Below are 25,979 nucleotides of genomic sequence, written 5' to 3' on the forward strand. Positions count from 1 at the left end.
GAGAGGGAATCCCAGGCACACAGGACAGAGCCCTTCTGCAGTGATGGCTATGCATGCAGTGGGCGAGAGTTGGGGCTGGATCCGCTGAGTGTCCCAGCAGAGGGTTTGTGCTGCGGCCGCGTGTCAGAAGGGCCTCATGGTGCTCAGCAGGCTGGGAGATCACAGCAAACACAGCCCTGGCCACTCAGCACTGCCACGAGAACACACGCCTCCACAGGCAGGGTGCTTCCCCGGGGGCTAGCGGTTAGAGCAGGGGGCTGGGAGCCAGGACTCCTGGACTCAGGCCCCAGGTCTGGGAGGGAAGTTGGGTCTGGTGGTTAGAGCAGCATGGCCTGTAGGGGGAATTTCAACTCCCAAAGTCCAGTGTGTCCAAGAGCTCTGGGCCTGTGAAGGTTTAGCGTGGAAAGCTGTTGTAGCCCAGCCAAACCTGCTCTAACGCACCCCCTCCCCTTAGTTCCCGGCTCAACACAGGAAGCTCCCAGCCAAATAAATGGTTAGAAACGTTCCACTGGCAGAGAGCCCAGGCCGTCCTATCCCCTGTGCCCCAAGTCCTGCGTCCTCCCCAAGAGACCCACCTTGATCAGCGCTGGCCTCTGCGGGGACACAGCTCTCCAGGGCAGGGTCTGGCTTCTTGCTCTGTCTGGGCAGCACTTAGCATAGTGGGGTCCAGATGTTACTGCAATGCAGATAACAAATCTCAGTAACAACAGGGTCTGCCATGGGGGAATCCCACCAGGCACCCATCCCCAGCACCAACAGCAGCCAGCACTAGGCTCTTCATTCTGGGCAGTGACACAAGAACCTGCCATAGCAGCGTTTCTTCCCAACCCCCACCAGACAGAGGTTGGCTCATGCCTCCTGGTTTATAACCCGTAGCCCCTTGGATCCCATCTAATGTGATGGAGACATTCACATTGCCTACATCGATGCACGATCCTCTGCTGAGCCCTCCTAAATCTTCATGATATCTAGTGGCAGTGAGTTCCACCGGCTAATTGCACATTGTATAAAGGAGGAGTTCCTTTTAATGGTATTAGATTCTCCTCCTTTGCCCAGTGCTGCTAGTGTCACCTTGTTCTTGTATTATAAGAGAGGGGGAGAGCTGGGCCCCATCCCAATCACTATTTTCTACACCTCTCTAAATAGTCCCAGGCGCTCTCCAAGCATTTAATTGTTCTTGGAGCCCCCATTCTGTGCCTCCTCTATGAGTTGGGGAGCCCTGGCTTTATGGGCTGTAGGGCTGTTTTCTACTGCATCTGCTCAGTTGCACCGTTCCAGCACTCAGGCCTATCTGTCCTGAATCTCCCCAGCCTGTGCTGCTCGCTCACGCCTGGGTCCCGGGGGGGGGGGGGGGGTGTTGGGCTGGCCCCGCACCCCGACAGCCGAGCCCTGGGGTCTGAGGGGATAAGGTCATCTCGAGGTCATGGTGCCCACGTGCTGATTTCCTGCTCTTGCCCTGCAGGGCTCAGCCCGGCCCCCGGCAAAGCCCTGAGCCCGGTGCTCACATGTCGGGTGTGCGGCGACACCAGCAGTGGGAAGCACTACGGCATCTATGCTTGCAACGGCTGCAGCGGCTTCTTCAAGCGGAGCGTGAGGAGGAAGCTCATTTACAGGTGAGAGGAGAGCGCTGCCGCCCAGACTCACAGGGCCAGGGGGAGACTGTGCCAGCTCTGCCAGGCCCCTCCCCTGCTGGCTCTTGGGCTGCCCTTGCCTGGGCCTTGGCACCCGGGGGCAGGTGTCTAAGAGCCCGTGAGGGCGGGCTGGTCCTTCTGAGCCCTGGCACAGGGGGTTCAGGGACCTGCAGCCAGCCAACTCCTAAGCCCCATGTGGCCACAGGCAAAGGCGCCCTGGTCTCTGTGTGGGGTACACACCAGCATCCCCCGACATCGCAGCAGGAGGTGGTGCTGGGCGCCCGTCCCAGGAGACAACCCCCCGCCCCCTTTGCAAACATCTCCGTGTTCAGTCCTGGCCTGATGGCCCTGGAGCCAAGCAAGGCAGAGCCAGCTCCCCGCACCCACCAGCCCTGCCCAGGTTCATCTCCATGGCTCCCCAGATCGATGCTGCCACGTGGGCACTACCCAAGGCCCAGCCACTTCACACCAGCCAGCAGTGAGCCCACAGAGGGGCTGTGCCATGGCCGCAGAGCCAGGACTGTACTGGAGCCGTCTCCCCCCTCCGGAAGGGCCAGGCCTGTGCTGGGCTGGCGGATGGCAGGCCATTCCCCTCCTGGCCAGCGCAGTACAGACCATGTGCTCTAGGCCCCGTGCCGGGCTGGCACCTCTCTGCCAGGACTCAGACAGGAAACCACGAACCGCAGCCAGCAGGTGGGTCAGCCACAGGGCCCGTTAGCATCCCGGCTGGCCCCTGGTGCGCCCTGTGCGCTGGGTCACCCCCTGGTGCCGCACGGAGCCCTGGAGCACAGCTCTGGGATGGGACTGATGGGAAGGTCTTCAGCAGCAGGGTCCAGCAGAGACTGATGGAGCCACACCCCCCCCCCGCCGCCAACAAGTGAGCCCTGCTGAGCCCCCTGCCCAGCCAGCCTGTGGGGCAGGTAGTGCAGGGTTGCTGGGCTGTTAGGGGAGGCACCGCAGGGCTGCACAGTGTGGGCACCCTGTGGCTGTTGGGCTGGGGAGTAGGGGTGGGCCAGCACTGTAGGGCTGTTGCGCTGGGGGAAGGGCGCTGGGGGAAGGGCACAGTGGGACTGTTGGGCTGAGGGTGGCGGGCACCGTGGGACTCCTGGTAGGTTATGGTGCAATCCCCAGCCATGGGTTTGACCCCAGGGTGTCAGCGCCTTGTCCTGGCTAGTCAGTTAGTTATGGGGCAGATGCAGCATCCTGGACTGGGGAAAACACCTCCTCCCCCAGGTGCCACACAAGGGGGGCTGACATAACTGGGCCTGCATTCGTCTGCCCTTCAGGTGCCAGGCTGGGACGGGGATGTGCCCCGTGGACAAAGCCCACAGGAACCAATGCCAGGCCTGCAGACTGAAGAAGTGCCTGCAAGCAGGCATGAACAAGGATGGTGAGTGCAGGCGGGTGCCAGAGGGTGCAGGGCTGGGGAGGCCACACCAGCAGCCCTTCGACTGTGAGAGCTTCTGGGTAGGGGCCTGGGGCTGTGGTTCTCTAGGCAGTACCGGGTGCCCCCAGCGTGGATGCTGGGTAGAGAGGAGCTCAGGACAGCTGAGCCCAGAGGCTGCTGGCCAGAGCACACAGCTAGGTGACAGGGCCAGCCCCTAGCCTTGCCGTGACTAGGTCCCCACGGCCGTGCAGTGGGGAGGATAGTACCAGGGCTGCCAGGTTCCAGATGAAGGGCTGGGAGGGCGTGTGCCACCCTCAGCTAGAAGGAGGGGGCAGAAGGGTCAGTGCCCATCTCGCTACACAACTGTGCTGCAGGAAGGCTGGGGCAGGCTGCTCAGGGGGCAGACAGGGCCTGGTGCCGTTTGCTGTGCATGTCAGTGCTCAGACCTCTACCCCTAACCATCCTGCTCTGCGTCCCCAGCCGTGCAGAACGAGCGCCAGCCCCGCAGCACTGCCCAGGTCAGACTCGACAGCATCCCGCTGGACACAGACCTCAAGCCTGTGCACCTGGCCACCACGCGGGAGGCCCCTCCGCCGCTTTGCTCCACCCTGCCGAGCCTCAGGGGCCCCAGCTCCTCTGTGCCAGGCACCCTGGGACCTCGGGTGCCCACTCCTCCGAGTAACCACCGCTTCATGGCCAGCCTGATGACAGCCGAGACCTGCGCCAAGCTGGAGCCCGAGGACGGTGGGTTGCTGGGTGCAGAGTGGGAAGGGAGGCTGTGGCAATACCTGTGCCAGCCTGGGGCATCGGCAATGACAAGTGGCACAGACCCAGCTTAGGTGGTGGGTGAGCTCTTTCCCAGCACGCGGCACCAGCAGCATCAACTCCATGTCCCTGCCTGGGCCTGGGGCTGCGCTCCTTGCCATGCCGGAGCCCTGAGCCCTATCGCTTGGTTCCCCAGCCCTTGGGATTCACAGAGCAGCCCCAGCAGCACCGGAGTTCACAATGCTGCCTGACCTCAGCTGTGGAGCTGGCCCCTCTGGCCCCAGGCTGCTGTCAGGCTGCAGCTGCCTCCAGGGAAAATGGCCTGTCCCAGCTAAGGGCCACACAGGCCTTGTCACCACCACACAAACCTCTCCTATAGAACGCAGGGCAGCCCCCTGTGCAAACCCAGGCTGCCCCCGCACGAGGTGTGTGCACCAGCCCTAAAGTCCCTGAGTAGATGAGTCTTCAGTGGCGCTTCCCTCTGCCTGTGAAGGTCCTGCGGTGCCTCAGTCACCATCAGCAATCAGCTGCCCTGCTGCCCCTCCCCCTGCTGGCACCAAACTGCTTCCCTTCCTGCAGTGCTTAACTGCCAGGCCCAGAGGTGCCAGGGGGCCCTGAACTGCCAGGCCCACAGGTGGTGGGGCCCTGAACTTCCAGGCCTAGAGGTGCCGGGGGGCCCTGAACTGCCAGGCCCACAGGTGGTGGGGCCCTGAACTGCCAGGCCCACAGGTGCCGGGGGGGGGGGGGGGAGATCAGCCCTGGCTGGCACAAATACCTTTCTGCCTTGTGCTCACCCTTTGCTCCCTGAGCAGCTCAGACCACGAGAGGTGCCGTATCTCACAGCTTGGGGTCCCGCTGTCTCAGATTCTTGGGCTGGGGACCGATGCTGCCTTGGGAGGGCTGCAGAGCCTGGCTAATGGGCAAACAGAAATCAGGGAAACCTGGCTAATGTTAGAGGGATTTTGGGGGGAAAATGGGTTGGTTCCTCCCCGCTCATGAGCAGCAAGACTCAGGCCAGCCCTGGCTTGGTCCCTGAAGTAGCTGGGGCAGTTTCTGTGAGCGCTGCTGCTGTCAGTGACCCAGCTGTTCTCCTCCCTCCAGCCGACGAGAACATTGACGTGACAGGAAACGAGCCCGAGAGGACCTCGACTGAGTACCCGATGTCCCCCTACCCATCCACCAGCCCTGAGAGCGTCTATGAAACTTCTGCCCGCCTCCTCTTCATGGCGGTGAAATGGGCAAAAAACCTGCCCGTCTTTGCCAATCTGCCCTTCAGGGACCAGGTGAGGCAGGAGCTGGACTAACTGGGTTGCCGTTTAGTGGCCTCTGGGCTGGTGTGATGCACATTGGTGAGGCGACCCCAGGACCAGACAGCAGGGCTCTGACTAGGCAGCAGACAACACAGCTATGGGCATGCCCCTTCCCCAGCGCTTTGCAAACAGTGATGAACTCACCTCCCACCCTTCAATCATCCCAGATCCCAGGCCCAGAATGGGAAGTGATTAGTCTTAGCTCACGTGGCAGGACCTAGTCCCCGTGCAAATTACACAAGGTTTGGTTTGGAGACACCTCAGCCTGTTTAGCAGTTAGCACTGTGGCAAACACCCTTAAAAATCCTTTGTAACCTTTTGTTAAAGATACAGCAAAGATGGGAAAACAGTGAAAGCCTTTGAAATGTAAAGTGTTGAGGAAGGCTTTCATGTGAACAACAGCCTTTGTTGCCTTTCCCTTCAGCTGGAGAGTATTTTTTTAAAGGACCCGATCCCCCCTCCTTCCCTCAGCCCACAGCTGAGCTCACAGTTGGGGCAAAGTTGTAGGCCCAGTTATCACAACAGAATCCAGGTCTCCTGATGTCTCCTCCTGAGCCATAGCCGCCAGGAATGGCCGGAGAGATCAGACGTGTTTGGAGCATGCTGGTGGCTTTCACTTTGTGACGAGTGAGTCTACTAAGTGTGTGGCTGGAAACACGGAGTTTAGGGGGCAGCGGGCCCTGGTGGAGGAGTGCTGGGATAAGCCCATGTGTGAGGTGGTCATGGGTGACTGGGCCAGTAGCACTCAGACCGAAAGGCAGGCACACGGGTGGTGGCTGCTGCTGTGCAATTCGTTTTCAGAACCTGTGGGAGGTGACACATAAAAGGCAGGGCCGGTGCAACCAGTAGGCGAACTAGGCCGTCGCTTAGTGGTTGGGGACGCCAAAAAGCGGTGCCCTGGCTCAGGAGGAGCTGCTTTCCGGAGGCACCAGAGAACCAGAGCGTCGGCTTGCAGGGGTGGTGGTCAGCTGCCCTGCAAAGGCGGTGGCACCACTAGGAGGAATCAGCCACACACACCCCCCCGCCCAAGTTGCAGCCCGGCACCCCCCCCCACCGGGGGCTCCTGCAGGCTGCAGCAGATGTATGTGGGCGGCGGACCCCATGCGCCCTCCAGCTCCCCCCTCGCCACATTCGGGCTCTGCGGCTCCCGGGCATGGGAGCTGCCGCCAGGGTGTGGGGCCCTGAGCCTGCTCCAGGAGGGGAAGCGGTGGCGAGGGGGGAGCCGGGGTGGGGGCGCACAGGGGCCACCACCTGCATTCATCTGCTGCAGCCTGCAGGAGCCCCCGGGGGTGTGTGTGCTGGGCTGCAGCCTGGGGCAGGGGGGAGGGCACAGCTGCTCCTTGCTAGTGGTGCTGCCACCTTTGCAGGGCTGCTGCAGCGGCCCAAACCCAAGAAAGCCACTGAATGGACTAGGAGCGGGGGCCGGCGGGGTGGGCTCGTGGGGGGGCTGTGCACCCTCCAGGGGAGTTCAGCGGGTGAGGGGGGGAACCTGGTCTGGGGAGCAGCCCCTGGGCACGGCTGGCTGCTGGGGTCTATAAAGGCTCATTGCCCCTCAATGAAAAGATGTGCAGGGGGGCACGCAAAGTGGAAGTTTCACCTAGGGAGCAAAATATCCTTGCACTGGCCCTGATAAAAGGGGATCTAATGTCTGTATTACAGGAGCAGCTACAGGCCCTAATCAAGCCTTAAGGCCCCAATGTGCTAGGTGCTGTACGTACATGTACACCTGCCTACACCTGCCCACCCGCCTATACACACACATACACGGCCCCGTCCCATAGCTCACATGTTCCTTCCTCTTGCGCCTTGGCAGGTGATTTTGCTGGAGGAAGCCTGGAGCGAGCTGTTCCTGCTCTGCGCCATCCAATGGTCCATGCCCTTGGAAAGCTGCCCGCTGCTCTCTGTGCCTGAGCTCTCCCCCAACATCCACGGGAAACTGGTGTCTGCCAGCGTGGACATCCGCATCCTGCAGGAAACCATCAGCCGCTTCAAGTCCCTGACCACAGACCCCACAGAGTTCGCGTGCATGAAGGCCATTGTGCTCTTCAAACCAGGTGAGCCCAGCTGGTGCTGCAGGACAGTGGCTAGGGACAGCTGTGAGGCAGGAGGCCTCGCTCTCACATCTCTGCCAATGCCCTTCAGTCCGGACCTGCAGCCCCTGCCCCCCCGCCCACATATCCCAGCTCTAGTGTCTCCCCACCGCCGGAGCTCTGCCAATACCCCTCAGTCTGGACCTGAAGCCCCAGCTCTGCCAATGCCCATCAGTCCCAATCTGCAGCCCCTGCCCCCTTGGTATCCCAACTCGTTCCTGCCCAGCCCAGGGCGAGAAGGCCATTTGAGCCATTGGGACCTTGGAGAAGAAGCCCCCAGCCCTGGAGACACCAGTTATATCTGTCCAGGGCCAGCAGAGCATCTTCGGGTCCCTCCTGGGCTGTATGAATCCCATCGTGGAGCCCAGACAAAGATTCAGACTGAGAAAGATGCTCACACCGCGAGTCCCCCACAAACCGCCTGCAGTGAGAGACTGAGATCTAGCCAGTGGCGGGAGTGTGACCTGGGAGGGGACTGGGCAGCGGTGGCTGAGGAGGTTGGGCGCAGGATCTTTGCAACCTTGCTCAGTGAGCTCCTGGGAACTCTATGCCCCTCCCTCCATGGCGGTCATTCACAATGGCTCCCTGGCCACCTGGTGAGGCCTGTGACCCCCATGTGGCTCTGTAGAGGCGGCGTTCTGGACGATTTCACTGTGGTCATGGACAGAGCCTGGCCGGCTGCCTTCTTTTCCACCCCTCACAGGAGGCTAAACTGCAGGGCCGACGAGGGGGGGTGGGGAAAGCCGGTACAAATTACTGGGGCCAGCCGTCCGGAAGGGGGCCAGGCTTCCCCGGCCCTGTTTAGCCCATCCGCCCTTGCTGGGGGTCCAAACATTTTTTTTCACCAGGCCTGAACCTGCTCTTGGCAGCCCAGGGCCGCCCAGAGGATTCTGGGGGCCCGGGGTCTTCGGCGGCGGGGGGCCCTTCCGTTCCGGGACCCGCCGCCAAAGTGCCCCGAAGACCCACGGCGGGAACCCCCCGCCGCCGAATTACCGCCGAAGCGGGACCCGCCGCCGAAGCTCAGCCCGGTCTTCGGTGGCTGGGGGGGTCCCCGCCGCGGGCCTTCGGGGCACTTTGGCGGCGGGTCCCGGAACAGAAGGGGCCCCCCGCCGCCGAAGACCGGGCTGCACTGCGGCGGCGGTGGGTCCCGCTCCCCCCGCTCAGCCTCTTACCCGAGCGCGTCTCCGGCGGGGCCTGAGCTCCGTCCCGCTCAGAGCCGCGTGGTGAGGGGGCGGGGCTGGGAGCTCCAGGCCGAGCGGAGGCAGCTGCCCCGCCCCCTCCCCACGCCGCTCTGAGCGGGGCGGGGCTCAGGCCCTGTTGGAGCTCCCAGCCCCGCCCCCTCACCACGCGGATCGGGGCGGGGCTCAGGGGCTCGGCCGGAGACTCGGCGCTTGATGCGCTGAGGCTCCAGGAGAGGGGCGGAGGCGGGAGCCTCCGCTCTTCTCTTGGGGGCCCCTGTGGAGCCCGGGGCAAATTGCCCCCCCCTCTGGGCGGCCCTGTGGCAGCCCTGCTAAACTGGCTGCCAGGCCTGGGACCCTCCCACATGCTTCCTGCTTGCTCGGACTGGAGGCAATCCGGGGAACGTGTTGCCCAGGAGACCAGGCTATGCCCTGGGAGCCGGCTCACAGGCAGTGTGTGCTGCTCCCTCACAACAGCGGCTTTCCAATATTTAGTTTGGAAACAGGAGGGAGGATGGTCCGAGCCATTCACCTTCCTCCTGCAGTGCCAGGAAACGGATCAGTTCTGTGTCATTTATAATCTCTGAGCCCTACCTCCTTTGGCATTGCCAGTATACACTGCTGCTCTGCCCAGAACCCCAGTTACCTAGGGCTGCCAGCTTTCTACTCGCACAAAACCGAACACCCTTACCCTACCCCTCCTCCCCTTCTCCGAGGCCCTCCCTCCACTCACTCCATGCCCCCCTCCCTCTGTCACTCGCTCTCCCCACCCTCACTCACTGGCTCATTTTCCCCAGGCTGGCTCAGGGGGTTGGGGTGTGTGAGGGGGTGAGGGCTCCAGCTGTGGGTGCGGCCAGAAATGAGTTCAGGGTGTGGGAGGGGTCTCCTGGCTGAGGCAGTGGGATGCGGGAGGGGGTGAGGGCTCCAGGTTTGGGGTTCAGGAGGGGGCTCCGGGCTGCAGGATAGAGCCAAGGGGTTCAAAGTATGGGGGGGGCTCCAGGCTGAGGCAGGGGGTCGGGGTGTGAGAGGGTACAGGCTCTGGACTGGGGCCAGAAATGAGGGGTTCAGGGTGCGGGAGGGGGCTCCAGGCTGAAGCAGGGGGCCGGGGTGGGGGAGAGGGTACATGCTCTGGGCTGGGGGTGTGAGTTCTGGGGTGGGGCCAGAAATGAGGGGTTCGGGGTGCGGGAGGGGGCTTTGGGCTGGGGCAGGGGTGAAGGCTCTGGTGTGGGGCCAGGGTGAGGGATTTGGTGTGTTAAAGGGAGCTCCTGGCTAGGGCTGAGGGGTTCGGACTGCAGGAGGGGGCTCCGGGCAGGGGTGTGTGGGAGCAGTGAGGGCTCCAGCTGGGGGTGAAGACTCTGGGGTGGGGCTGGGGATGAGTTTGGGGTGCAGGAGGGTGCTCTGGGCTGGGACCAAGGCATTCAGAGGGTGGGAGGGGAATCAGGGCTGGGGCAGGGAGTCAGGGTGCAGGCTCCAGGCGGTGCTTTTCTCAAGCAGCTCCAGGAAGCAGTGGCATGTCCCCTCTCCGGCTCCTATGCAGAGGCACAGCCAGGCAGTTCCAGGGAGCTGTGGAGCTGGCGCTTGGAGCAGGGGCAGCACACAGAGTCCCCGGCTGCCCTTATGCCTAGGAGCTGGAGGGGGGACATGCTGCTGCTTCTGGGAGCTGCAGGGAGCCTGTCTTAGCCCCGCTGTGCTGCCGACTGGACTTTTAACAGCCCGGGCAGCAGTGCTGACCGGAGCTGTCAGGGTCCCTTTTCGACCAGGCGTTCCGCTTGAAAACCGGACACCTGGCAACCCTATCTCCTTCTGAGCATCCATCCCTAGCTACTGGGAGTTAATACACAAGGGTTCATCTGCGTTGCCCAAGCCATGTCCACATGGTTTCTGAAGATGATCGGATTTCTCTCACCATATTAACGATGGTTCCAGTGTTAATGTCCTCAGCAAATGTCCTTCCCTAGAGGATACAGCCCTGTGAATTGATTAAAAACAAACCCAACACCCTAGCTGTATAGCTCACACCCACCGTTACTTTCAGCATCCCAGGTCAGAGTTGGCACCGCAGCTTAGCTACGCCCCCCCCCCCACTGTGTATGAAGTTGTGTTCGTCTGGGGAACAGCCGCGGGGTACAAAGGGGGGGAGACAGGAGGTGCTAGAGCACCTGTCCCAGAGCAAGAGGGTGTCGGGTCCCACGACCTGTGAACCAACTCAAACAGCAGCAGAGGCACTGCCCCCACTCCCCGCCCGCCTACCCGGGCTCCCCCCAGGGAGTGTCACTGGAATACCAACCTCACACTCGGAGCCAAGCCAGGCACAATTGCAGCTCAGCTGAGCTGGTTCAACTTGTGATCCAATCTGACGGGCACGCCCTCACCAGCTCCATCTGTGCAGAGGGGCTCCTGGGCAGTGTGGTGGGCCCAGGGCTTTGCTCCTTGGTGGTGGGACCCGCTGGCCCACCCACAGTACGGGAATTGTGTGTGCTCCTGCTGTGTGCGAGGAGCCTCTCTCAGTGCAGGTGCCACAGAACAGCCCTGATCTTGTTACAGAGACACGAGGCCTGAAGGATCCGGAGCAGGTGGAGAACTTGCAAGATCAGTCGCAGGTGATGCTGGACCAACACAACCGGACACACTACCCCAGCCAGCCTGTCAGGTAACAGGGCTCATGCTGCAGACGTGCTATTGACCACGCAGCACCCTTCGCTGCCAGTGCCTGTCTCGCTCCTTGCCTTCCTGCCTCTCCTCCCTTCTGAGCTGTCTAACAACTGCCCCCCTCCCCCTGGCGAGTGCGTTAGAAATCACTCTTCTCCTTACTGCACAAGCTAGTCTCCATGATGCTGAAGCCCTCGGTTTGCCTTGTGCTGCTCTAGAGCTGGGGCAGGGCTGAGCTGCCTGTCCTTCCTTTAGCAGCCTTTCCCGCCTAGGCAGAATGCTAAAGCGCAGGTGGATTCATCCCTGTTGGGCTGGTGCCCTCTGCTGGGGGAGGGGAGAGCGTCACCTCCTTTAGGGATTGGGTGCTGGGTGACTCAGCTTTGTGGGATTTCCCCCCCTCCACATCGAGGCATCCTGGGCTCTGCACCTGCCTACAGCTCATCCCCACTCCGCTGTCCACTGCTCCCTTTGAGGTCTTCTCCGCCATGCAATGCCACCCACCATCCTCCTTCCTGTGCACCAAGCATCCCCTCTTCTCTCTTCACATCCTCTCGCAAAGGGGGATGTTCCTTCTTCCAGGTAGCCCCATCTCATGGTTATTTACAACAAAACCCCAAACACGCAGAAAGTGAAACCTAAACATGTGCCAACTTCCCTGGGCTGGAGGGCCTCTTCCACCAATCCCTTCTGGCCCTCCTCCATGATGGAATCTGTCCTAGATTGATTGTGAGCTTATCAAGGCAGGACTTGCTCTTTTCCGTGTCTTTAGCACCATGGATGCACAAACGGCTCCTCTCTTGAGCTGTTCCCCTCACCCAGGCTTGTACCTACTGAGTCTCATTCCTCCTCTGGAGTGAAGCCATCAAGGGCAGGCAGCCATGGCATGAAACAGATGACAGCATCACTGAGCTGCTGGATTGAGCATAGGCCAATGTGTCACTGCTTTAGAACGGTGGCTACACGGTGGCTCCTCCAGGCATGGTTGGGAAGATCTGGCAGGAGCCTAGAGTCAATTCATCCTGTTGGACCATGTTGTACTTGTGAAGAGCATAAAACATTGTAGTGGTAGGTCCCTACTTTCCAGCCTGAACCTTAGCATTACACTCAACAGCCCAGTGGTAGGTAGGTTGGCAAATTGCTCTGTGTTTTCCAGGACACTTGGCCACACATGCTTTGATGGCCCAAGTGCATTACCCAAAAGAGAAATTTGATGGGAATAAATCAAGGGGAAACCACCCGTGTCAGAACATTTTCGCTCTCTGCAAGCTTTGTTTGGGCAGTACCTCTCGCCAGGGAATTACTGACTTGTGATAGTGTTAGCTCTTTGACCTCTGACACAGCAGGGTAAAATCCTCCGAGACTCTCCCTCTACTTAATAGCTAACCAAACCCACACTGACACTTCTCTGCTTGCCTTCAGGTTTGGGAAACTGCTCCTGCTCCTTCCCTCCTTGAGGTTTATTTCCTCAGACCGGATCGAGTTCCTCTTCTTCCGCAGAACTATCGGGAACACTCCCATGGAGAAGCTGCTCTGCGACATGTTCAAAAACTGACCTGTCCCTCTTGCGACCAGGGTCCCTTGATGTCAGTGTTGAGGGCTTCCTGGAGCGGCACGAACACTGTAGTTCCAAGCACCTGGTTTCTAATGCACTGAGCCAAAGAGCAGGTGAAAGGAATGTGGAGATCCCACTCAGTCCTGAGTGAGTTGTCCAAGTCAACTGCATATCTACCAATCCTGACATAGTATGGCCCAGGATTAATCTCTGTTCACAAGCAGCTGCAGCCAACTGGAAATTGTTTCCTATCAACATTCAGATCATTGTAACCCATTGGGGGTTTCAGTCACTCCCAGGAAGTCACACAGCAGATTCTCTGACTCAGAATTGAACAGAAGTTTACAAGCTCCATTAGTAGAACCACAAGAATCACCTGGTACCTACCTACTAAGATGAAACTAATGTTACATATGTGAAGAACACAAACTCATGGTGGAAAGCCAGGACACTCTACTAACACCACCCCAATGGGGGTGGGCAAATGCAGCTCTTGATGCAAAGTGAGGCATGAACATCAGCAAAATTAATGAAAAAAATGAAAGTCTGAAAGAGATCCAGGCTCAGAAGGTCTGGTCCTGGAAATCTTCACACGTCCTGCCATGGGCTATGGCCCAGATGGTGGCCTAGGAGGGTCAAGGAAAAGGTGACTGTCAGTTGGAGGGGGAAGAAATGAACTTGCCTTTGGTATTTGCTGAACCTTAAATAGGGGATAACCAGCAGCATAACATCACCTGTGCAAGATGTGTTTTTAAGATTACTTTTTCACTGGGATTTCCTACCACACACCAGGTTCTAACAAGTGATCCGGACACTGACTTTAAGGAAGACTATGATGTTTAACACGGGATGCATGGTCTGTTGTCTTGAAACAATGCTATATGGCACCTTGCATTCTCTCAGACTAGGAACACTTGGTGATGGCAGAACATCTACTATTGCATTTGAACTGAGAAATGTAAGTAGAGTTTGCAGAGAAGTTGAAACACACCCTGGACTTGTAGCCTCTCTTTTGAAACCCTAATTGCAGCTAGGAGAGCACAGCTTGGACTCAAAGACCTGGAGAGGCTGATGTGATCTCTGCTACCGTGTCTTCTGAACTGAAGAGCCTTTCTGTGCAGTAAAGGAGGAAGGCTGCTGATGCAGAAAAGCTGCACTGTGGGAGGCCGTGTGAGTGTAATGACCCATATCGCACTGCTGGGCCTTGAGTGTGTTCCGGCAGCATGACACCCTCTGAGCAGTGCTATCCAAGCAGTCAAATGGGACGCCATGTTCTGATAGAGGCAGGGTTTTGCAGTGCCTTGCAGGAGAAGCGAGCAATGGATGTTGTTCTCATGCAGGAAGGACAACTGTTAGAGGATCTGTTAGCATGTCAAGAATGCTTGATAGGTATATTTGCATGAGGAGAACTGTCGCCTGCATCAGTGTCATAGACTCCTCTCTTTGGAGACTACAGTGACACTCTATGTCCCAAGCATTCGCTTGGCTGGCAAATGCCAGGGTTCTGAGGTTAAAGAGTTAAAACTCGTATTGGTGAGCAGCAAAGGGAGCACCAAGGTTGCCTCGGAAAGGCTATCGTGGCTTAGCCATGCTGATGTTGAGTCAATGCCCTTCAACCAAGAGGGGGTGTGTGTAGCAAGGGGGGCAGGGCAATTTTTTACATAGTCCAGCTCCTTTGTAATTGTACAAACACACATTGTATTCCCAGAGTGCCTCTCTCGCCCTGCAGCTGCCGGAGTGTGTGCTATCTGCTGGCTTGGTGTAACTAATAAAGTGTGCTCTTTGGAACTGCTCCATTCTCTCTCAGTTTAGCCCTACTTCCTGTGTGCATCCCACTCACCTCCCCGGGCAGGAGCAGCCAGTCTATTCCTGACCTCACGCTACTGGCTGAGACCCTTCCTCTTGCAGGTCAGTTGCATTGCAGCCTATTGCTAACCATGGCTCGAGGCAAGAACCCTTGAGGGTTTCTGGTGTGCTCAGCCCAGAGCAGTCCCCAAAGCTAGGGCCATAATGGCAGCATGCCACCGGCCACAGCTGAATGCAGAAAGAGGGCCCTCTTCGTTATTTGTATGTACACGAGAAGCTCATGCAATGCCAAATGAATAGTTCTGGAGATGGAACTCCTATTCATCCAGCCATCGGGTTCAGCAAGAAAAGCCTTCATGCATGACCTGGTCAGTGGGCTTCAACCCTGACCTGGAGAGACCACCCACTTCTAGGAGGGAGAGGGGATGTTCGCTCACCTTGGTCCTCAGTCTTAAGCCTTTCTACTGTGCAGAGCCAATTAGTGGTAACTGTGTAGTGGTTTTAGTGACATGGATACTGGACTGAGCTTACTAACTCATTCCACAAAGGGAATCGAACAGCCATACAACTTCAGGTCACTACCTACCGCAGCTGAGTTTGGACTAGTAACTTAAAGATGAGATGCTTTATTTTGCATTACCAAATCACAGAATCCTGACAGTGGGGACCAAAGGTCCCAGAAGGCACTACTTCATCTGGACTCATGCAGCTAGGCCCATTGCAGCCCCATTGCTTGGGATGGAAGGGTGGCGCCGCATGCTCACACTTCCAGCATGCAGTAAAACTTGCATCATTTTTCTCTATCCCCATAGGGGAACTGCTGGTGACTCTCAGAAGCTGGGAATCATGGTCTTCTGGCAACTTTATCCAGTGCTGGTAATTGTTACACGATCACTTGTGACTAGTTCAACCACCATGCTGAAGGCAGACATGCTACTAAACCTGGAAGAATAGTTTCCCTCTCTTTCTCCCCCAGGATCATGAGTCCCAGCTCTCAGATCCAGGGGCATACCATTTCAGACAGGGAGCTCACACTCTGCCCAGTCAAGGGATGCAATGGAAATTTGTCACTGAGTCTCTACTGTGCACAACTGGAGCACACTGCAGCCATTCATGTATTCAGTACACACTGGGGATTTGTGGAAATTCAGGTCTCAACAGCTGAGATCTGTCTCAGGGGCTGTATGCTGGGATCTTGCATGTCTTTAGAATGCATCTGGGCCACATTAGATTGAAGTCTGCTCTGGAGAAGCAAGCAGGACACACACACCCTGTTCCCACTCCTCTGTCAAGTCTTAACTGTCTTACCTGGGTGCTACTCTTGGCTGTCCTCCTGATCCCTGCCAATACTTGAAAGCCACGAACCAAAGGAAAGTGAATCTGGAGAGGTTGAGAGCAGCGTTCCCAAGTCATACAAACCACATCAATCACTGTCATTCTTTGCTTTTTAATAGCTTTGTTCTTTAATAAGCTAGGGGTTATTTGTTCATAAAGTTGGTTTTGTACAGCCATACAGTATATATTTAAGAAATATTACACAAATTGCACTTTATACATATGACGGCCTTGTTCCAGAAGGAAAAAACAACATTAATTAAAAAAAAAATAAAGAAAACCTACTGACATGAAATTACAAAGTGCCAGCTGACTGCACAGTGGCATGCAATCTGGCTCTGTGGTAAGAGAAATCATTCTCCTTTATATATTCTTTTTTCCTAAACAGGTAAAATGTATAGAGCGTATGACACAGGATAATATATCCTTTTACAATACAGACTTTGCTTTTTAAATTTACACTCAGCATTCTTATAAGTTACTTTAAAAATTTCCATTACAAATAATAATAATAATTAATAATAATATGCAGCCCCTATCCTTTCCAGTGGTAAGTACATTCACTTGGTACAAGGAGTGTATCATCTCTGAGAACCTACCGCTTACCTACTGCGTGACAGGACTGGGAAGACAGGCATCAGGCTTAAACGTGGACGGGGAACGAAACAAAGGATTGGTCTATCCCGTGCCTGTGTTCAAAATAATAATTAAATGACGACAAAAACAGAACACACAGTCTGGACCCACTGAAACCTTTCCACTGTCTCCCCCTCCCCCCTTCAAGACAAGATAAAAGGAAAGTGGTGGGTGGGAGGGTTCTGGCTGAAATGAATGCTCTTGGATTGGAAGAAAGGAAAGCTAGGGCACCCCTGGAGTGTATCTGAAGCCTAGAGTTACTGTTGCAGAACTTAAGTGGAGGATCAGAAACCCTGAGAACAGCAGAGGCGGGTGTGTCGAAAGCCAAGTTTTCATTCAGGGCTTCCTGTGTGTATATCGCCTTTTGAACCATACACATTTGATTTCTAATGGGAAGTGGTGTTCAGACTGTTTGGTGCTTAACATCTTAATTACAAGTGCTTATGTAATTCCTCTTCACCAACCCATGGGGGAGAGGGACAGACAGACCATTCCTTAATCTAAACAAAGCAGGGCTTGATAAATCAATGTTGGAGCCCCTGATGCTTTTCCAGTATTAACAGTCTTCAGCTAATGTTAAATCTCATCCCTGGAGTGGAGGCAGCTATCCATAGCTCCCTGTGTATCCTCCACTCGACCCAACTGAAAAGGCTGTAACAGTAGTATGACTTGCAGCCTCTGCTATCATATGTGGGCAGATGCATGCTGCTTCTGCAGGTGTGGCCACTGTTGGGGGAATCCCAAACTTAATTCCTTGCATGGCAATATTAAGTACAACTCTGCAGGGGACAGCAACCTGTACCCCCTTTTGTGAAAACTTCATCATGTCCCTCCCCATCCTGACCCGTTGCTTCTGCAGAATTTTGTAGCTCAATAATCAACATTATTGAAGAACCAGCAAGTCAATGGGTGCAAAAACCTTCGGAAGAAGGTAAGTAGAAATAATCCCTGCTGAAAACTGAGTCCTGCAGAGCCTTATAACAGGGATTCTCTCTCTATCAGATGATGATCCCAAAAGTAACTCTGTAAAAGTGGCTCCTTCATAAAGTATGCTCTGAATCAGTCTTGCAGAACCCAAGACAGCTTAAGAAAAGCAAGCTGTGTACTATTCTGCCTGAAGGAGCCTCAGCAAAAGTGCCAGCAGCATTCTGATTTCACATGGGAGATGATACACAGTGTGAAGCACAGAGAACACAGCCTGATTTTGAAATAACAGGTTGAACCCACTGTATTGGCAGTTCGACAGCTTGTGCTTGGACTTTTAAACACAGCAAATTCCCATATGGAAATCACTGAAAGAATATGAATCCACTAAGAGGAGATTTTTACAGAGTGACTTTTCTGATCTTGAAGTGCAGTTATGGTTTTTTTAAACAAAGGCTATGTAAAAACAGCACACCCTCCCGCACCAGATCTGCTCTCTGCGAGTATTCAGTCTCCTCTGACTCTACTGGCTAAATGCAAGTTTTGACTCCTTTACAGTATAAGCTGGGCAGAGCCAACCCACTCTAAGGTTGTATGCACTGGGGTCTCTTCTGGCTTGTGCGCCATCAGAATGGTTAACTAAGTTCTAGTTGCAAAATCTGTAGTTAGCTGGTCTGTATTCATGTTTACAACTTTACTTTTAAAGTTAAAATGTATTACTCTGTATGGCATCACTTCATTTAATCCCAGTTGAAACAACAGTATAGTCTATCCACTTCATATGCATTTTTTGGGTAATCTTGTAATTGGCTTCTGAAGGGTTTGGGTGCCCTGTAGCGTTTCCTTAGTTACTTTCCACCTTCATAACCACCACCCACCTTGCCAGGGGTTTCTTGGTTGATCTGTAAAACAGCTAGCGACCTATTAAATTAGCAACTTTAGAACTAAAGAGTTTGACATAATTAAATCCACAGAGGTCAAAGCAGGAACTGTAAATCCCTGTCCCTGCTCCATGTCATCACCACTCTGGTAAAAGTGGCCTAAATTACATGTTTTTCACTGCAAAAAAAATAAATAAATAAAAAAATCCCTCTAAAGAAATGCAGGTTCAACCAGCCGAGGAACATGCCAAAGTATTGCTCCCCACCAGTGAAGTCTGAGAGGAAGGAATCATTAAACCTACTACTATTGCAAGCAACTCCAGCAGACTGACTCATCCCCAGGGTGCTCACCCATGTACGAAACCAGGTGCACATTGTCCACAACAGCTGCAAGTTCAGGAAGGGCCCTTTTGGAACTGAGATATACTGTTGTGAAGCCAGGATGCAGACTTAGTTCTGTACTGGAACGCTACTGAAGGGAGGCAAGGGAAGGGGTTACTGGGAGTCGCATGATACTTCTAGTTCCATATTATGGAGGTAAAATAACAAAACCATTATCCAGCAATATTATGAAATGCAAATGTCTTTTCCCGTTACTCTTGGATGCTAGAGAGAGAAAGGTCAGGTACACAAACCAGTGCTGCTATTTCTGATTAGGAGGATCAAGGTTAGAACCACATTTGGCTTCAGAACATTACCCAGGACAGAACTAGCAGGTTAAGTGGCAGGTCCAATCCAGCATTTATTCAGCTAATTATTCTAACTCGGGTCCTGAAGCCCCTTCTAATCAACTCCTCCTCTCAGCATCAGCAAATTCCTGGCTGCTTAGAGAAATGGCCTGACATCTGTAATTTCTCTGAATGATACTCTGGGATTGCTGGTCTTCATCCATGTGACCGTGGATGCAGACTAACACGTAGGGACATCCCCATAAAGTTCCAAGTCACTAAGTGACCTCCTGGACTACTGCCTCTAAGCTTAATAATTAGATTCCTACAAATCTGTTTTTTATAAGTGTTACAGCAACATCTGTGCTGGCGGCAAGTCACAGGATGACATCATGAATAACAAATCTAGCCTTGATCTGACAGAATGACACTGCTCGGCTTACTCTGAAGAGATCTAGTGAGAACTTTTTAAACAAACATTTGTCACATACTTGCCTTGACAAAAGGTGTCACATTTACAGTGAGAGGTGCACATGCATCAGCTTCTCACAGGTTCTAAGCAGTTTAGGCAGGTTGTTAATCTCACAAAATGTTCAGTGAGCTGAGACATGGTGAATGGTGATGCATTATGGTGAAAAATGGTGCCATTTCTTTCCCTGCAATAATCTTAAGGGCTATTCTACCTTCCCTCACTTCTCCCTTTCTTTTCCTGGCAAAAACGTTCCATCTAGGGGGGAAATAAAAACCTTTAAATATATATACAGTGAACTTCAATAACCAGAATATTAACAAAAAGTAGTCCTTGATTTTTTTCTTTTTGCTTTTAATACTGATGATCTGAGAAAAGGGGAGAAAGTTGGTTAGGTCACATTTTAAAAACAGATTACTTTGGGAAAATTTTCCTTAACACTTTTCCATGCATTTCTTTTTGATTTAACACTGCAATTAAAATAGTGCTGTTTTGGCTGCATGAGTTTGCTGCTTGGCTGAGAAGTTCTTGTCCTTCACTGGAACTATTAACCATTGTTCACTTGGTCAGTGTATACAAGTGGGCAGCACTTCAGGGTTGTGATGTGGTCGTAATGTTTTAGGTTTATATTTCTAAAGGTTCCTTTGTTTTTCAGAAATGCTTCTTTGTGCCTTGATCACAGGATTAGTTATGGCTATTGAAAATTCGGCACAAGTATTTGGCTTGAACTAACCAGGAGTGAAACTGGCATTAATTTTCCTGACATATCAACAACAACAAAAATAAAAATCACTCTCTTTTCATTGCAGGTCTGTGTGGTGGGAGTTTTGAGACATGCTCTGATTGCTTGAATGGAAATGATAGCTTTTTATTATCACCTGACAACAACATGGAGTGCATTATAAATAGCTCTGAACAAAGGGCTTGGTCTACTCTTTGCTGTGGTTCCTTGTAAGGAGGAGTTTATGCTTCATCCCAGCACAAACACACAGTCTGCAGCTTTCACATCAAGGTCAAGACAGGCATGGACCAGCTCCCCAAACTCCAAGATCCTGTTGGCGCTACCTGGCGGCTTGATTTTCCCTCTCCCCGTTTCCTCTGCTCAGAAAGAGAAAGCCAGGGGCTGACGGGAAGTAAAACAGAGCTCACCAGCAATTCTTCCCCCAATTTATTTTCTTTTGTTCTGAGTCCCCAGTCAGAAAAACCTGGCAGGTTTTGAGTTCCAAAATATTAAAAAGAGCTAAGGCCACTGCTGAAACTGTCCCCAACAGGCTTTTATTAAGAGTTAGTCTTCTGCTCCCTGCAGCACTGGCAATGCAAGGTTGGAAGCCCAAGCAATTAGTGAATAAATGCTTTGCATGGGCAGCTGGCAGTAACTCTACAATGGTGGTGGTGGTGGCGGCGGTGATGATGAGGGGGAAGATACCAAAGGTGAGATGCTATCACTTGTCTGCAGCAATGAGGAGATTTTGGGCAACTGGTTCACACCATGAACTCATTGTTCCCAAAAAGCACCAGCTGCTGGGTGCTGCTGCAGTCTGCTTCAGTGTTTCTTTTCCGGCCTGCCCCAGCTGCCCCCTCTGGGAGCTCTTTGGTTTTCTGGGGTGAGTTTTTCACATTCTTCAGTTTCTGTTTGCCTTTCTCAGGGCTGAACGTCCCTCTGCTGGTGAACTGGGGCCTGTCATCCAGACCCCTAAGCTGCCCTGGTAACCCTTCAAGTCCCAGCCTCTGCTCAGTGATATTGCCAGGAGCAACTGCTCGATAGAAGGGCGACTTGGAGTACATTTGGAATCGTTTCCTAGTCATGTGAGGTAAGCAGGATGAGGAGGATGAAGACGGAGAAGAAACCGAAGAATCCACTGAGTCCAGAGAGTCTTGCTGCTTCCTCAGTTGCCTTCGCAACCTGCTCGTGGATTCGACCTTGACAGGCCTCAGCGAACTAAGTGCTAAACTTCTCTCTGATAGAAAGAGAGGGGAGGGGAATGAGAACAGATACACACAAGGCTGCATATACAGTAATGCATTTCCATGTAACTCTTACTATCAGAGTGAATTTGCTGGGCATGTCAGGGGGAACATATGCGATTAAACTGGAAAAGAGAAGTGACCAACCCACGGTGCCTACAGGTTAACATGTGAAATGGTTACCCACAGTGTCTGGGACAACCAGGGGTCTGACACAATTGCGGGCACAAAATGATTACGTGATTTGCTGAAGTCCATTCACAAGTCAGTAGCAAAGCTAGGTCTAGAACCTGCCTCTCAGGCCTGTGTTTTAATAAACAGACTATGCTCCCTCTGGGGTGAAGATGGAGGGTGTCCCAGGCAGGGAATGCCACCTCCTAAGCAAACCTGTCAGAAGAGGACTGTGATTACCCGATCGATCAGAGATAGCCCCTTCAGAGTCAAAGTTCAAATTTTCTGAGCTATCCGCAGTGCCAATGGAAGCTTCAGACTCGAGGGTTTCGTCATCAGAGGCTCGGGGCTCCAGAGCAAGCATCTCAAAAGTCAGCTCCTCTCTGCAGAAAATAACTCTAGTCAGTGAACCAGGACAAAGGTGGAGAGGAAGTAAACCAGTGCTGTGTAAGCAGGGAGCCACAGAAGGGCATTGGCTGGAGAGCTCGAGGGAGGCCGTGCAAACACAGTGTCAGGAACAGAACACAACAACAAGCAACGTTCAGAACCAAACACAGATACTGGGGTATCACACTGGGAGGAAAGTGCAAATGTCAGAGCTGGAGTCTACACTGGAATCAGTCCACCAGTGGTCATGGAGGCTTCCACTAGTGGAACCATCAGAACATCCCAGCCAATCCAAGTGCTGTGGCTGGACGTCTGGCAAGGGGCAGCTTCTCAGCCATCCCATCCCCAGACCAGTGCTTTAATGATCATCACCAGCACCCTGAACTGCACCATTGTTGAGGTGAACAAAAAGGCAGCACAGAATTCAACGTAGGTGTTCTGTGCTCACCAGGCCTGGACAGAGCACACGACAGCAGTCTGGCTTGGGGGTGACAAAGGCAAGGATGAGCCCTGCAAGGTCCACATTAGAGAAGATCAATCTCAGACTCCTGGCCAGCCATGGAGGCGCATGGGCCACCTAAGGAAACCAGGAGCTGTGATGCATCTAACAAGGCCCAAAGGCTGGAGAGCCAGGTTAGCAAGGGGGAAGGGCTGTATACCCTCAACAGCTGATGCAGACAAAGTCTATGATCATTACTCTGAGTGCTGCTGTCTGCCAGCTAGCATCTCTCCCACTGCATCTGGGCTGTCTTTCACCCGGATCCTGATCAGTCAGACAGCAGCAGTAACGAGGCTGTAGAATCTCCATTAGAGGAGAAGGAATCAGAGAGCTGAGTGTCAGCAGCAGACTGATGCCGCAGCTCAGAATGTTTCACCATCTCCCCTAGTGGCTCCCCACACACATCGGGCAGGAAGGGTGACTGGATGGAATCCTGACGGAAGTGTATGTCAGGGCTCTTCAGGAAGAAGAGCATTTACTTAGCATTAGCCTCTGGCTTCTCCTGCATAGAAAGGAATGAAACCAAGGGCTACACTGCCAATTCCAGTCAGTTCAACAATACTTCACATTCAACGAAAGGAACCGCTGCTGATCTTCTAATGATCAGCATGGACACATCACCTTTCCCCATTGCTAACTGACATCCATGTAGTCTCTATTCCAGGGGTAGGCAACCTATGGCATATGGGTGCCGAAGGCAGCACGCGAGCTGATTTTCAGTGGCACTCACACTGCCTGGGTCCTGGCCACTGGTCCGGAGGGCTCTGCATTTTATTGAATTTTAAATGAAGCTTCTTAAACATTTTAAAAACCTAATTTACTTTACATATAACAATAGTTTAATTATATATTATAGACTTATAGAAAGAGACCTTCTAAGAACGTTAAAATGTATTACTGGCATGCGAAACCTTAAATGAGAGTGAATGAATGAAGACTCGGCACACCACTTCTGAAAGGTTGCCGACCCCTGCTCTATTCCATACCAGTTCTAAAACTCTTTTTCTGGCAACGTGCCTCAATCTTGCAATTCCACACAAATGCACCCCTACCCTTCAGCACAAATGCACCTCAATCCCAACCTGCAACACCACTTGCCTTCAGTTTTGGTTCCCCACATAGTACTGCTGATGCACCTCACCCTGATGTGCAGACATTGCTAATCGTACAAAATGTTGTGAAGTGGAGAACATTTTTCAACCACTATCAGAGTGGGACCAAATTTGTGTTCACCTGTGGCTCTAAGAGGATCTGAATTTAAGATTCCAGATTCCCAACATTAATTGTCCACCTCTGGAGCACTGAGCCCTTCCATCCCTCCATTCCCTATGACTCACTTTTCCTTCTGCAAGCTCTCGATCTGCTCAGTCAGCACCCTCTCCTCTTGCTGCATAGCTGCCTGCTGCTGATCTGTGACATCCATCTCCATTGCCTCCTCACTACTCACGGTCTCCTCAGAAACATCAGACACGGAGGGTAATCGCACTGAAACAGGAGATGTTGGACTCGGGAAAGTTCCACGCCTTAGACGTCCTTTGCCCTGAAGGTAAAAACCCATATCAACAAACTTCATGCCATTATTGCCAAACCTTGCAGGCATCTCATGGTACATTTTAGACTGACAGTATTCTTCCCCCCTTTATCGCCAGTACCAAGAATGGAGGAAACAACTTCAGCAACAGGTGCTTAGCATATGTACACAGTCCACAACACCAGTTACAATGCATGACAGTCAAGGACACCTCAAAGCTCACAGCAGGCTGGCTGGGGGGACATAAATGTTTTGTGTGTTCAGAAAAGGACAGATGAAACTTTTTAGAGACATGCACATCGGACTTCCAAAGTCAATTAAAGACACAACAGAATGTATTTTTGCAAGCCCAGGCTGTAAGACGGGAAGCCTTCAGTCTGCCAAATCACAATGCTGGCTCGTGGTGAGAACATCCTGAACATTGCACACAAAACGTTGGCGTGCACAGTCCTAAACTACCCCATTCTTTGCAAAAAAACAATTCCACTATGCACACAAAACGATACGGATAACACTCTCCAATGTGAACATTCAGCTTAGCGGGCTGAGGAATTGCTCTCCATACACAACAAACACTAGGGAGCTCAAACGATGCTAAGTGGAAAAGCCAGCTACAAAACCATGGCTGCACTTTTAGTCCTCATACTGTCTGTGGAAATGAGAGGTCCAATATTAAAGTAAGCAGAGAGGCCAGTTAAAGCACACACTAGCTCCCTACATCAGGGAAAGGGAATGAGGAGGCAGAGGTGCCACTGTGTGAAACAAGGCGAGGGGAAAGATGGCAGAGCAGAGAAACTGTTCAAGAGAAAATCCTTCAGAGCTATGAATAACTACTAGACTGCTGATCAAGCAGTGTACAACTCCAGCCGACTGGGTAACTATTCTGATGTGAAGTAAGCAGAGGCTCTATTATTTCAACTTATAACAGTTTTAAAACTGGCAGCTAGTTATGTAAGAGGATTCTCCCTTGCTGTAATTTTTGGGAGGAACGAGACCTGTATTCCTAAATCAACTTAGTTTCTTTGGAAAGCCCAACCTAGTGAGCAAGCTCAGTATCTTCAGATCTTCACAGGCTCACTCAGTGCACTGTAACGCACATGACAGCTGCTGGCTCATTATATTAACTACAACTTGATCAGCAGCCCAGTATATCATTATCCCCCCTTTCCATATTAGAACGTTAACTGCAATGTTCTGTTAATTCCTATGGTATCATAAATGTTACTATGGTATGTTTGGTGTCTTCCATTAGTGTGGGAATTACTGTGCCAATCTCCACACCCCTTATACTGAAGATGCTGCAGTTTTGCATGCATGACTCATGTGAACACATGTTACTGGACTCAATACATGGATAAGTGGGTGAAATGTAATGTCTTGTGTTATACAGAAGGTCAGACTAAATGATCTAATGATCCCTTCTTCCCTAAAACTCTATGAATCCAAAGAGTGAAATGCAAAGTGTTTCTCATAATGGTAAAAGTTCCCATATTCATGTGGAACTGAGAGGAGATTAGTTTCTTCATTATGTCTTATGTCCAAAGAAACCTGTTATTTCTCTGTCCCCATGAGGCAAACCCGAGGCATCTGGTACTAGGAAAGGTAAAATATAGCCCAGCTCTACATACAATATCTTTGTTACTCTTTTTTCCTAATTCCTTTTCAATGGATTGGAGTTCCAGTCCTGGTAGGGAAAGAAACCACTGGTTTCGCTAGAGCCTCTCTTCCTGAAAGACACCCTAGTCTTGGTTTGAAGACATCAAATGCTGGAGAATTTAACACATCCCTTAGTAGTTTGTTCCAATGGTTAATCACTCTTATTGTTAGCAAAAATATGCCTTATTTCTAATTTGAATTTGTTTGACTTCATCTTCTGGTCATTGTTTCTTGTTCTGCCTTTCTCTGCTAGATTAAAGAGCCCTTCAATTCCTGGGATTTTCTCCCCCTAAATATAATTATGCAATCAAGTCACCTATTGATCTTCTTGATAAACTAAACAGATTTTGCTCTAAGTCTCTTTGTAATGGTTCCTCCCTTTTGCTCTGAAAGCAAAAAAACAACAGACTATTTTGAACGAGAATGTGCGGAGAGGTATTTTTTTCCTACGTGCTGCACACAGGGCCGGCTCCAGGCACCAGACGAGAA

At 52.8% G+C, this 25,979-nt stretch overlaps 2 protein-coding genes and 1 long non-coding RNA gene across 7 annotated transcripts in view; 1 reads left to right on the forward strand and 2 right to left on the reverse strand.

Annotated features, from left to right (window-relative positions):
• LOC123344307 overlaps window positions 1-7,157 on the reverse strand; it is a 24,419-nt gene extending 17,262 nt beyond the window's left edge. For 2 of the 4 annotated variants that reach the window (XR_006572507.1, XR_006572505.1), the window contains exons 1-2: window positions 6,880-7,157; window positions 576-676 (exon numbers count right to left, since the gene is read on the reverse strand). This is a non-coding gene — a long non-coding RNA (uncharacterized LOC123344307). Of the gene's footprint in view, window positions 1-575; window positions 677-4,188; window positions 4,374-4,577; window positions 4,672-6,879 lie in introns of those variants that run through there. The other 2 variants (XR_006572508.1, XR_006572506.1) reach the window with 2 other exon arrangements.
• The window catches only part of NR2E3 (nuclear receptor subfamily 2 group E member 3), a 16,276-nt gene extending 2,076 nt beyond the window's left edge, over window positions 1-14,200 (forward strand). The window contains exons 2-8 of the mRNA XM_044980377.1: window positions 1,463-1,613; window positions 2,918-3,021; window positions 3,499-3,762; window positions 4,885-5,066; window positions 6,907-7,147; window positions 10,906-11,011; window positions 12,430-14,200. Of these exons, the coding sequence (XP_044836312.1) occupies window positions 1,463-1,613; window positions 2,918-3,021; window positions 3,499-3,762; window positions 4,885-5,066; window positions 6,907-7,147; window positions 10,906-11,011; window positions 12,430-12,562 (1,181 nt within the window). The 3' untranslated portion in view covers window positions 12,563-14,200. The remainder of the gene's footprint in view (window positions 1-1,462; window positions 1,614-2,917; window positions 3,022-3,498; window positions 3,763-4,884; window positions 5,067-6,906; window positions 7,148-10,905; window positions 11,012-12,429) is intronic.
• Window positions 14,201-15,805: 1,605 nt separating this feature from the next.
• Window positions 15,806-25,979, reverse strand: part of MYO9A (myosin IXA) — a 480,816-nt gene continuing 470,642 nt past the window's right edge. For both annotated transcript variants that reach the window (XM_044979720.1, XM_044979719.1), the window contains 3 exons: window positions 23,641-23,843; window positions 21,658-21,800; window positions 15,806-21,239 (listed from right to left, as the gene is read on the reverse strand). In XM_044979720.1, the coding sequence (XP_044835655.1) occupies window positions 20,764-21,239; window positions 21,658-21,800; window positions 23,641-23,843 (822 nt within the window). In that variant the 3' untranslated portion in view covers window positions 15,806-20,763. The remainder of the gene's footprint in view (window positions 21,240-21,657; window positions 21,801-23,640; window positions 23,844-25,979) is intronic.

This window comes from Mauremys mutica, chromosome 11 (assembly GCF_020497125.1).
Source record: "Mauremys mutica isolate MM-2020 ecotype Southern chromosome 11, ASM2049712v1, whole genome shotgun sequence".
NCBI lineage: Eukaryota > Metazoa > Chordata > Testudines > Geoemydidae > Mauremys > Mauremys mutica.